The sequence below is a fragment of the Ochotona princeps genome, chromosome 5 (assembly GCF_030435755.1).
Source record: "Ochotona princeps isolate mOchPri1 chromosome 5, mOchPri1.hap1, whole genome shotgun sequence".
Lineage (NCBI taxonomy): Eukaryota > Metazoa > Chordata > Mammalia > Lagomorpha > Ochotonidae > Ochotona > Ochotona princeps.
Genome location: NC_080836.1, coordinates 43305558 through 43318649, shown reverse-complemented (window position 1 = coordinate 43318649; position 13092 = coordinate 43305558). Strand labels below are relative to the sequence as shown.

Sequence of the window (13092 nt, the reverse complement as noted above, 5' to 3'; positions counted from 1 at the left end):
AACCTGAATGATGTGTACAGAGCTTAATAAAATGTCTTACTTCTACATTAAAACATACAAGACACAAAACCAGACATTTTACTCTGTTGATTGTCACAAGGGCATCAATTTATTTTGGCACTTAGAGTTGAAGATAGACCAGAGGTGGTACCTGGAACTATTCATCTTCTCTGAACCATTTTAGGGTGAAAGCAAAAGAAAGTCTTCCTGCTATAAATCGAGTACATGTTCATTCATTTTCATTTGTTTACTCAGATATTCAGCATCAAAAATTTATCAAATATTAATGCATATTAGTGTGCTGTTACTGTGTATAAAATCGTGAAAATTACAATCTTTGCTTTAATACTCTCATAACCTAAAAAAGGTGAATATAACATCTATACCCTGAAAGGACAGCATTTCCCCTAGATGCAACTCTTGGTAAACACCCAGTGGACACAGGGCAGCTGAGCGACCTGTGGGAAGCCCAGAAGCAGCCTTGGATGTGGCTCTAGGATGGCTTTGGTTTTGCTTGAAATTATGATTATGTATATACGAAAAAGAGGCCTCAAAACTCAGGGCCTTGAGCAAACCAAAGCTAAAAATGACAGAATCATAGTGTTAATCCTGGTGTAATGCAATCCCATGATCCCATGATCCCAAGTAAGCATTTCAGGACGATACCCACCAAATGCCTGTATTGGTGAGTCAGGATTGTCATAACTCTTAAATTTCTCCCTAGACTATTCATTGTGTCCCCTGAATATTTTATAAAATATAGACTAGTTAAATTTTCTGTTTACTAATAGAAATCTTGAATGAGAGGTCTTGAAAATGATCCTGGAAAATACATACCAGCTTTTGATTTCATTTTTCAAAGAAATTTTTGAAGTACGCTCAAAAATGTTTAGTCACAATCCTATGTACTAGTTGAAACCAACAAATAGATTTAAACAAAGGAAAACTAAGCAATACAAACTCCTAACTTCAAATATTTTGTGAGGATACAAACACAAGTGAAACAATTTTGCTTTCTTTAGAGCTTTCAACATACAGTGCATATGTGAGAACCATAACTCCTCCATAGTAGTAAGGTCAACTTGGTTCATCTGGAATACCCATGGCATTTATGCCATATCCACAATTTTCAAATTTTGCATCACTTGGAGTTCAATGGCAACAGACAATTGTATGGGAAAAATTCCCCATTGTACTCTTCTAGCTGTTATCAAGGAGCACATTTCAAAACAGGTTAATAACTGATCCTTAGAATTCCAAACTGCCCTTGGTCTAGAGCCATTTTTATGGGATTAAAAAATGTGAAATTCAATCCAGCTTCTGAGATTTGAAAAGTATCATTCTCACAAATCACTACCAGTTAGCTGCATTATCAGCAACATTTCTGATCATCCTCCTGGAAACTCCGCAGACTTTGGAAGTGAATTTTATAGAGATTTGTGAGTTTCAAAGTGCTCAAATTATCTAGCTAACCTTTAACCTAGTCCTGCCACATTAAGTGTTAATGTTTCATTTCCATGTTAACTATTGCACTATCATTTCCTGTAAATGTCATCCTTTCAGAATAACCTGAGGAAGGGTGCTGTTAAGCATTTCCTGTTCCCATGCATCACCTGTTATTTGCTTTTTACCCCAGATGCAAGGCAGTATGATTGCTAGCTTCTGGGAGATCATAAAATCGCGACTGATTTTATGGCTCAGAATTATCTTCAAATACCAGCAGCAAGATTATTTTTCTTTAAAAAGAAAATCAACCTTTCATTCTTTCAATGGTTTTTGATGTTTATGGAAGTCTGTCTGGTGGTCACAATTGGCTGCACATTTTCTGGGCTTTACCCTGAGTAGCATCCACACAGGTAGCGATTTTTCATTTGCTACTGAATTTCTTCCCTGTACGCTCCTCAGTGTCCTTCAGAATCAGTGTCGGGTAAGCTGTGACTAACGGGGCCTCTTTCCATCTGTTTGTCCCGGGCACTTGCCCAACTCCTCTATGCATCGGAAACATGCATGTTGAATCAATGCAATGAGCGAAACAGTTGCCTTGAAATCCCTATAAGAAACTCCATTACTCAACGAATGAAAAATCATTCTGTTCTTCCAAAGAACTGATGAGAAGGGGTATTAACTGCAGAAAATAAAGGGGGACAGTCATATCTCTAGGACTGTGTGTCTGACTTTGGCCTCCTCTTCTCCCCTCCTGTTGCTAGAGCAGACAGTAGCGTCTGCAGAGGCTCGTGCAGTTTCTCTCTTCCGGTACACTTCTGTTTCTATGAGATTTCTTGATTTTTTTTAAATCAAACCATATCCCACTGGGTCACATGTTCTGTAGACCTCTAGCCATGTGGAGGGTACTCAGGATAAATTAATCTGAAACACTCATTTGTGGACTTTGAAGGTTTCCCACACCCATGTCTTTAAACCTAATCCTAAGAAGCAGTTTCATTTCAAGATAGTTTTCAAATGGAGATTCTTCTTTGATGGAGTTAAGACAAATCATTTTCTGATCTTAAAAGAACATGCAAATTTCCCTACCCTGAGAATTGAGGGTGTCTGGATATGAAATGGAGTAAGAACTGGTATTCCTCTCAAGCACACCTAAGTATGAAATGGAGATTCTTACTAGCCCTTAAGCAAACAAGAGAATTAGAACTCAGTAAAAGTTTAAGTAGTAACAATAAAATATTCTTTCCTAAAGCTATGTATTGGGAAATCTGTTCTACCTAGAGCTTCTTCAATTCCATGCGTTATTGAAAAGATCCTCATTGATTTCTCTGAGAGTTCACATTCTAGCCCTACAGCACTGAGAGTACTACTTAATAAATGCACAATAGAGTTTGAGAGAATCTTTTCATCCTTTGCAGAAGACATGATAATATTATTTTAATTATTTGTAAATGCAGCCTTATTATGCATGTGTTTAAACAAAGAACATGTAGCGTTTCTATTAAATCCTTGGATTAAATATGCTTGTGTAATGAAGTAAATGTCATGTGTACACACTTAAAATTCTAAAAATTTGTTTCTTTTACTTCAGAAAATTCATAGAAATGGGTTTCATTGATGAAAAAAGAATAGCCATATGGGGCTGGGTAAGTTGTTTTATCTGTTTTATGCCTGTTATTCAGTTCAGCAATCATCATTTTCTAAAGTGTTCGCTTATAAGGTTTCTCATGAAATGTTAATGTTGTCACATAATTTAATCTGTCAATGGAAACAGTCAGTTTGGATAATCTGGCTACAAATTGGTAGTTAAAAGTATTTGTTACTTTTTTCAACCATTTATCTTCTTCCCTGTATATTAAGTCTACTTATAATTTGTATATTTTTATGTAATTCTAATGTTTTTATTGATTATAACTTATTGAAGTGAACTTTATATTAGTCTTATATTTCATTTCTTTCATTGTTTTAGAGTAAATACTTATCTACTATTTTATATTTCATTTTTCTGAAAAGCTGAGCAAAAGTCTGAAATCACAGGAACTTAGAGAATGTAAATAACTATGAATGCATAGCCTAGCTCTCTCATATCTTGACTCTTTTCTTCTTTCTTCCTTTCTATCTTTTTTTTTCTTTTTTTAAAAGTCAAATTCTCTTGTTGGACCTATTGTTAATTTGCACTAGCTAGAAAGGCATGTTAGTTTCCTAATTATATGTCAGGAAACAATTTCCCATGTTTGAGGAGTTGCATGGATTTTGAAGACATGTATTAAATGGAGGTGGAAAAAACTCATCAGTCACGGACATCATGGACTAGGAAGTCACTGGAAAGTTTAGCAAAATATTTGGAATAGTTTAGATTTGTCCATTATAAATTATGATAATTACCTTTCAAAGATTTCCTGTTTCACTTTTTGGTCTGAATTTGTACATTTGCAAGTCAATTTGCAGACGGTTGTGCTTGGGTTGTTTTTCTTGGCTGTTTTCTCTGAGAGCGGCCTGCACAAGATGGAGGGAATGAAACCCAATATTGAAGGGAATCTGCAGGATTCAGCTCAACTCTCAGCTCAGTGACCAGATGAAGGGATGGTATGAATTTAAAGAAAGCTGTTATTTCAAACCATTTGGTCCTTAAAACTATCAAATGCTAAATATCTAAACAAAATGGAATTCAGCATGGGTGGATAAATGAAATATTTTTGCAGTGAAATATTTCAGATAAGAACTTTCCTACTCTCCAATTTCATGAAACTTCCTAAATTTTAAAAAAATTCAAATTTCAAAGTTAAACACTTCACATAGGATCATTAAACTTTCTTGATTATAAAGTATGAACTTTTTTTTAAGTACAAACTTTGAAATAACCATAAAACAGAACTTGTGTTTCATTTATAGAGCATACTAAGTGTTAATCTGTGGTTAACCAGTTATGCAGAAAAATTTAATGAACTCATCCATCATTCAAAAATTACACATATCAACCTGAAATTATTCAATAAGAAATTTTCACCACATCTAATTGTGCAAATACCATGGAAATAAGCAGTGTATTAGTCTGTTCACTGTTTACTTTCCAGTAAGTCAGTAATTGTGATGTAGACTCTGAGAGCATGTTTTAGGAAAGAAACAGGGGACTGCCAAGAAGTACATTTGAGCTGGCCCCAGATTAGCAATCAGAAAGATACAAAAGGTAGTGCCAGACTTTATACTAGTGTGCATTAACCAATTCTTTTGGTTAAGACCAGTCCATATTTATTAAGCGATTATCTGACTACAATATTCATTCTTTCATTCATATAGTAAATTTTCATTGGGTCTCAACTCATTCCTATATTAGAGTTCTTTATGGCTTGAAAATATGGGCAATTATAGTTTCGGCCTTCCTATAGGAGAAAACTGACAACAGAGAAGCGATGGCTCGTTGAAATTCTAAGTATTAAGAAAATTGTAACATGCTGTGAAGTATAGGAAGAATAATGATTTATTATTGCTGTGAGGCTAAAGGAAGATTCTAAAATGAGTTGACATTGAAGATTGAAATTGTTTGACAAAAAACTTCTATAGCCAGATAACAAAAGACCCATTCTGTCATGGGAAAAACAGTAGATTTTTTTATCTGGCTCTTTTCATCTTTTCATTCTTTTTTTTTTTATCTCTTTCTCTGTTCATGCTTTTGAAGAAGTTATCATTCCAAAACACAATTTTTGCCATGCTGATTTGCTGCTTTCCTGCTTATATGTGTTTAAAGGTTCCATGTTGCTTGAGACTTAAAGTTTGAATACATGCCCTTGTATGCATGGCTCTCATCTCAGCCTAATTTTCCAGTCTCACTTTTATTTTATTTCCCACATATCTTAGAAATGACTTCCTTATTCCCATGACTTTATATCCCCTGCTTGTTACACCACAGCTTCGCTTCACGTCTATCCACCTCTTCCTCTTATCTCTTCGGCACCCTCAACATGGAAAAGTCTTCATGATTCCCCAGGGCCGACTCACATGTAACTTTGTGCTCCAACAGCTCTTTTCATCTCTCTCTCTTATCTATCAGGTAACAAGTTTCTGTTTCTGATAAGTATCAATCACTTTAGTGATCCAAGAAATACACCATTTTCAACCAGACAACATTTATTTTTGGAGTCAACTGGTTAAGTAAGCTGCTACCATTATGTTATTCCTCCATGCTGCTACAATTATGTTATTCCTCTATTATCCAAATTGGGAAGGAGAGGGAAATTATTTTTATCATCCTCTTTTCATTTCCTGGATCATAAAATCCAAAGCCCAATAGCTCCAATTTTAGCTGTTTATTCAATATCCACCAAATATCCACCATGGTGTCTAAGGAGTATTTGTTTATAATAGCAGTTCTTAAATATCTGATTTTTGCCCCTCAGGAAACATTTATCAATGTCTGGAGACATCTTTGGCTTTCACACTGGAGGGGAAGTTATTGGTATCAAGTGGATGGAGGCAACGAATGTTATTAAACACCCCATAAGGCCTAGGAAGGCACTTTGTAACAAGGATTAAACAGCTCATAATGTTGATGGTGCCAAGTTTGTAAAACCATGATATGCAATAAAAACTTGAAATAATTTTCCTGTCAATTGAAAAGCAGTGAAAGTTTTTCTTGAATTACTAGAATAGCAGCAGCATCTATGGGCTTTGCTTTGTTAATGTGGTCCTAACCAAGGCATTACTTTATGATTTAATCTTACTTCCTGTCTCTCCCAGTGACTAATCATAGGATATTTGAACTGCTATGTGTGATCAATAATGGAAAGTGGGACAAGTGCACCTTTAATTTAGATTCTGTTAAATTGTTGGCTTAGGGATTTAGACTAAATGGCAGAGTTTAATGAATCAAGTGCCTTGGGTTTGAGATCCAGCTCTGCAGCTTACTGAAGTTCACTTCAGCCTCAGCTTCTTCCTCATGAAGTGAAACAATGGTTTCCTCACTGAGTTGCTGTGAGGATAAGTTAATAGCAAAGTAACATATTCAATAAATGTTTGCCCTTCTTCTGCATTAGGTCAGTTTCTCAGTGTTGGTGACAGACTCATTGACAAAACAGACAAAAACTTCTACCCTTATGGATTTGGGATCACTTGGGGAGAAATCAAATAGGCAAAATAAAAAAGAGAATACAGTGTCAAATGATATGCTCTAGGGGGAAAGACAAAACAAAGTAAGAAGGTGGGAGAAGGAGTATGAGGGTTGGTATATTTTAAATTTAGAAGGCAAGGAAAGCTCCTTTGAGGTGACTTAAAAGATGAAGAAGAGGAAAACTAGGCTAGCCAGTTGTGAGGAAGTAACTTTGGGGAAAGAAGGCCACAGCATTTGCTATGAACAAGCAATCAAGCTTGAGAATCTCAAAGAACATCAGGCCAGTTAATGAATAAAGCGGGGTTGAAGGGGGGTAGTCTGTGGTGTGATATGGGAGATCAGAGACAACAGACCATGACAATAACCTTGTCCATACAGACATTAGCTAGCTATTATTGTTGTCTGTAGGCACAAGTTCCAACGTGCCTTACGGTGCAAATGAGAGTGTTTCAAAAAACCTCCTTCAAACTCTCTGCCCTTCTAAGACTGTTTTTTAAAAATATTCTTCACTTAAACAAAATGGCAAGGCATCTAAGTGCAAAGGACAAAATTCTAGAATTCTCATGGCCAATCTGCTCTGTAGGTTCTTTTCTTGCCGCAGCCACCCACTCTGCCTGAGAGTCCCACTCATGAGGGAGCAGAAAAAGTCAACTCAGGTTTTTCCCCTCCCTCTTCATTTCTACAATAGAAACAGCTTTTCTCAAGCTGCCTGAGCATTTAAAGTACACCTTCTTTTGTTGTGTTGCAGACATAGTCATTTTTGCTCCTACCATTCCTAGGAAAAATCTTTATTCATTCTAATTATAGGCAAATTTTATCTCAGTTCAGCACGATCACCCTAATCACCGAGTAGATGCAGGTTTAAAATTCCTATGATTTTAAGCAGAAATCTTCAAAACCCTTTCTACTATATGCAAAGTCTTTCTATTTCAAATCTCACTTTATGCTATTTCCTGCTCTGGGGCATGGAAGAGGAGAGGCAGAAACCAGTATTTTTATTTGTAGGAAACACACTTGTCTGATCAAACTGGAAACAATAACATTTTTTCATAAAGGTTTCAGGCTTACTCTGCTCTCATTTGAACTTGAAGTTAAGAAAGAAGGAAATGTCTTCCATTCCAGAAATAGTTGTTGCTAACCTTCTAATCAAAACATTATTTTTGTATGTAAAAGTTTAAACTAGAAAGAGAATTTTCACTCACCAAAATGATTTTCAAACCCAAATGTTCCTTCTGTTTTTAAAATATATTTTCCCTCTATTAAAACATGCCTTAGTTCTTCTCCAAATATAATAAAAAGAGGCCATGGTATAATTGGAGCCGCCTCTTTTATTCTGTGTTTTGCAGCCAATGGTCCTCAATAAAATTCCCCGGAGCTGGAAACATAAAACTGTAAACTAGTTAAAGAGTTCTTCATTTAACTGTTGAAGTCTGCAAGACTGCTGATCTTATTTTGCCATTGCCTGTATAATGGATTAAGAATAGACCCCTGCCTCTGACCTACTTCCATCAGCATGTATGTCTGTCTGGCTCTATCTCATTCTTACTCTCTAAAGAGTGGCATTTCTTTGGTAAGGGGTAACATGATCTCTTCTGACTTGAAGGAAATGATGCCTAGTAATATGTGGATAATGGGATCTTGAAAATAAGGCATGGCTCAAGTCAGGGAACACACTGCTTCCACGTGACTTACAGAGGCACACTTGTTATCAGGGCAAGAATAAACACGGAGAATCGTATCCTGGTCTAGGGCACATAGTTTGTTGGTTCTTGCCCCAGATCCCAGCTTAGTCCACATTCCCAGGAGACTCACTGCTCTCCCAGGGTATTATTGCAGACTCAATTTGCTTTTCCAGAGATGGAACTTTATGATGCTCTGTTAATTTCTTCACATTTAGAAAAAGGTTCAAATTACCAAGTGAAATGGAAAGAGATCTATTTCTGTTATCAGGGTCATATTTGTGAATCACTTGGGAAATAAAAGTCAGTGAGAGCCAAATATATAATCCTAACTTTGTAATGGTACCCTCTTCATATCTTGTCTTTTCCATTAATATTGTGAGAAAATAGAAGATTTTAAAAAGTATCAATGACTTTTCCTCCTTTGAGTTTCTGTATAAGGAAGTCCTCAAAACAGAAAATGTGCTACTTTGATACTCAAACTTTAGCCTTGTCTTGAACTCTTCAAACATTTTTTTTTTGATGTTCTGCTATGAAAATAAGGAACTCAAAATATGGATAGAAGTTATCTCTTAAAACTTCTGCAAATGGTGGAAAGTATCTTACATGTCGATTTGGGAAAGAATTTCCTTTCTCCATATATCTCTTTTAGTAAATTTCTGTTTTTGTTCAAGTAAAGTCCTAGTAGGAAAAATACAGAGGAATAAAGATTTTTTTTTTTGCAAAACATTGCAATATCATCCATGTCTTAAACTGATCCTATGAAATTTTAACATGGTTGCCACATAATTATTTGTAGTTTATTTGGAACAAAACCACAGTTATAGCTAGTAAAAATTGCAAATTATACATCTAAACTGCTCTTATACTTATTTCCCAGATCCCTTCAGTCCCAATTGTGAGTAGAGTTCTTGTGAAAATATAGGGAGAGCTTGTGAAAGTGAATGTAGTAATGACTCCTGATAATGTCTCCACAGTCCTACGGAGGTTACATTTCCTCACTGGCCCTTGCATCTGGAACCGGTCTTTTCAAATGTGGAATAGCAGTGGCTCCAGTCTCTAGCTGGGAGTATTACGGTATGGAAACATTTCATAAATGTTGCAGTGAAAACATTTAACACATAATTATTCTGTATTTGAAGTTGCTAGGAAAACAAATTCGGCAGTAAAAATCACCCAATCGTCACTGGGTGAAACATAATCTGTAAATGAGGTTGTTCATATGATTCATGATAATCATGTTGTAACAAAGAAGTTTTAAAACTGGAGAAGGATTTTTCCATGATCCACTATTTCTTGTGTTCCTCCAGAAACCTTGAGTTTCTCCTGAACTAAATCTGTAAAAATCAGGGCTTACTGTTTATTTTTGCAAGCACATGGTTGCAACACAACTGACTTTTAAGCACAAATTATAGAAAATCAGATCCAGGCCCTGTAATTTACCACGTGTCAGAGTCTGGAACTACCAGCTGCATTGCCCTGGAACTCAGAAAAGAGAAAATTCGTTTGGAAAGTATCCTTATTGTGTATGTCTACTTTATGATTAACATCAATCCAGGATGATTTTTAAAATTAATTCTAGTAATTGTCCAAAATCTTCTTCCTTGTGTTTGGGTAGAAATGAAACAGTTGTGATTTGTAGGGAATATATATTAAAAAAAAAGAAAATGTGTATGTGTGTGTGTGTGTGAGAGAGAGAGGTACTGGTAAAAGTACTAGAGGTGTCTACCTTTGTAATTTAAAATGCGATGAAGTCAATCAACAGTATCATCCCTACCCCAATATCCGTCCTGCAAGATGGTAGAAGTATAAAAGCTTGGGATGAATGATAGAAAGGGTTTACTTGCTCTTGCTTCCATCATCTGCTGTGCTTTCTCCAACGTAATTGACGCAAGTTGCACAGATGACACACATTCTTTGAGACCAATGAGTACATGAAGTAAACCAAGAATTCACCTCAAGAACTCAGAGACAGCGAGTAAACCAGGGCCAGGCTGTCTTGATTAATTACATGGCATGCATCACATGTTCTATGTCTTTCAGCATCTATCTACACAGAACGATTCATGGGTCTCCCAACAAAGGAAGACAATCTTGAACACTATAAAGTAAGCACTTCCTATTTTATTTAGGTAATTAATTTATTTCAAGTATGCTACATAATTTAAAACAGTAATTTAGAGTTTACAGTTTTAATTTTGAATCCCCAAGAAATATGATGATGTTTTGTTAACTGCAAAACCTATCACTAAGAAGAATTCCATTCCTTTTGGATTCTATACTCCATTCTTCCTCCCTTCCTTAACCTCCCTTTTCCCAATCCACTTCCCCACCCCACTCCCAACCCCTACACAGCTTGAGCGGGCATCATTTATGCCTAAGGTCTCACTCATATGTAACATATGACACATAAACTTTCAGTTTTTCAAACTAAGAATCAGATGGAAGTAATGCAAATGATGATGAAAATGTGTTGCTCTGGCTCTTAAATATTTATCAACCAAAGCAATACATAATTTCAGTATTGGTGCTAAGTCCATTGCACAATGATTTAGCTAGTTTTCTATTAGAACTTGCAGCAACTAAAATGTTAATTTTTCCTCTTTTCCAGAATTCAACTGTGATGGCAAGAGCAGAATATTTCAGAAATGTAGACTATCTTCTCATCCACGGAACAGCAGATGGTGAGGTTTAAGCAAGACTCTTACACATAAAAATACTGAGCCAGCATCACTTTGTTTAAGAAACATTAAGCATCCTCCTATGCTTTTGCTCAGGGTCAGTACCTAAGTGTCAGGGACATTTCCATATCTGAGTGTGATTACTCACTGCTGACAATGTCAAATGCATGACTAGATAATTGTTGGTGTTCATTTCCAGGCAGTACATTGTCACTCTATGCTTTCTGTTATTTTGCAGCACTTTCACTCTCTCTCTCTTTGTTACAGATAATGTGCACTTTCAAAACTCAGCACAGATTGCTAAAGCTCTGGTTAATGCACAAGTGGATTTCCAGGCAATGGTACATAATGTTATTTTACTCATGTTCATGACCTTAGACCCCCACCCCCGGCCCAAAGCTGAAACAGGAGGATCTTATTTTTCAGTAAAACCTGACAAATATTGTGCAGGATAGAGTAAGTAGAACATTACAACATTAACAAATTAATCTTGGATCTTTCATTAACCCTCTAATGGATCTTAGGCAGGCCAGATCACCTCTAGCACTCTAAGTTGAGTTGTATATAATAAAGCAGCTTAAAAAAATGGATCCTGTAGCTCAGATTTGTAATAGTTCTGCAATCCTATGTGTGTATATGTAGCTCTGTGTTTAGAGCTTCTACAAAAGCTAAGCATCCCAAAAGCAGCCAGAAGATTCTGTTTATTCATTAAGAAGCAGTTGCAGAAGAGTGTCAGAACCCTCCAAGGCTCCCTGAGTTGTGTAGCTCCATTGAGGTTTAGAGAATCTTTTCACAGATAGATTTCAGCACCTGGCATATGCCTGGCCCATCAGAGGAGCTCACATCCTTATTGAGCAAATGAACGAGCGAAACGTAAAATGCAGGTAGCATGAAGAATGGGAAATAGAAACGAAGATGGAAATAAGGTGAAAGTTAAAGCAAGGGTTGTATTTCTTGAAAGCTATTTTCTTCCTCTTCATGAGAATAAATTCTCCCTTCATTGCATATATTGAACTGGAAAAGGAGACATTTTAAAATTTTGTGTTTTTTAAAAGAATAAAAAATGGGTAAGTAAGAATTTTCTGATCCTTCTTATTGTCTCTTCACCCTAACTCAACTCAAAATATATAATTGCATTGCGTCACATCATTATTATTGCCACCTTTTTTAAGTTCAAGCAATAACCTTACTGGTATCTCTCCAAAATAAGTATCAATACTATTTTTAATTCCTATGAAGAGTGTCTACAGCCCTAGGCATATACATTATATTACAGATTTTCTGAAAGAGAGAACAATTAGATTCACAGTGTAAAAGCCTGTGGAATTTTGAACTACAAGGAGTTCTAGGAAAAACCAAACCCAACCCTTTTGCTTTTCAAATAAAGGTACCAAGTGCCAGAGAAGCAAAGTAACAGACCCAACACACCAGTCCTGGAACCCATGCCTCCTGAACTCCCTGGCTCCTGTGGAAACTCAGTCATTGAAATATAAAATAAAATTTAAAGCATATGAAATCATAGTGGTTAATTAATGAAAGCTCTTTAAATGGCCTTGCTCTTAATGTTTACATGTAAGCTATTTTATTTAGTTCAGTGTTCTTGAGTAGAATTTTCTACTAATATTGGGAAAATTATCAGGTACTAAAAGCTCAAACAAGAAAAGTTACAATGGGATACATTTTGTGACTGCAGAAATAAAACAGGTTTTTCTCCTTTGTATTTCAGTGGTACTCAGACCAGAACCATGGTTTATCGGGCCTGTCCACGAACCACTTGTATATCCACATGACCCACTTTCTAAAGCAATGTTTTTCTTTGTCAGACTAAAAATGGTACAGGTTGAAGCCAGTATCAGCCTGAAAATCTCATGCAAATGCCTCAGACTATTCATCATCTTACCTTTTCTGTTGTAAAATCGTAGTATAAATAAACAAATTAATGTTGTGGTGATGGCTGTTGAAAATTATGAGGGTTTGGCTGAGATTTAGCTGAGCTCAATCTGTTTACATTTCCTTGTACTCTATGAATAGGCAGAGGAGCCAAGCGTTTTGCTTTGGACATAACCAGAGCTCATTTGAGGGAAAAATAAAGTTACAAATTCAAGTATATCGTCTTGGTGTTCATTGATTTCAGGGTGCAGGTTCTACCTATGTGCTTGTCCAAGGGAATTCAGTGGTTATTGAG

The 13092-nt window shown here is 36.1% G+C and overlaps 1 protein-coding gene across 3 annotated transcripts in view; it reads left to right on the top strand.

The window, feature by feature from the left end:
• The window catches only part of FAP (fibroblast activation protein alpha), a 61683-nt gene extending 48804 nt beyond the window's left edge, over positions 1 to 12879 (top strand). For all 3 annotated transcript variants that reach the window (XM_058664560.1, XM_058664561.1, XM_004577116.4), the window contains exons 21-26: positions 3035 to 3089; positions 9204 to 9303; positions 10270 to 10334; positions 10838 to 10910; positions 11175 to 11248; positions 12634 to 12879. In XM_058664560.1, coding sequence (XP_058520543.1) covers positions 3035 to 3089; positions 9204 to 9303; positions 10270 to 10334; positions 10838 to 10910; positions 11175 to 11248; positions 12634 to 12735 — 469 coding nt within the window. In that variant the 3' untranslated portion in view covers positions 12736 to 12879. The remainder of the gene's footprint in view (positions 1 to 3034; positions 3090 to 9203; positions 9304 to 10269; positions 10335 to 10837; positions 10911 to 11174; positions 11249 to 12633) is intronic.
• The last annotated feature ends 213 nt before the right edge of the window (positions 12880 to 13092 follow it).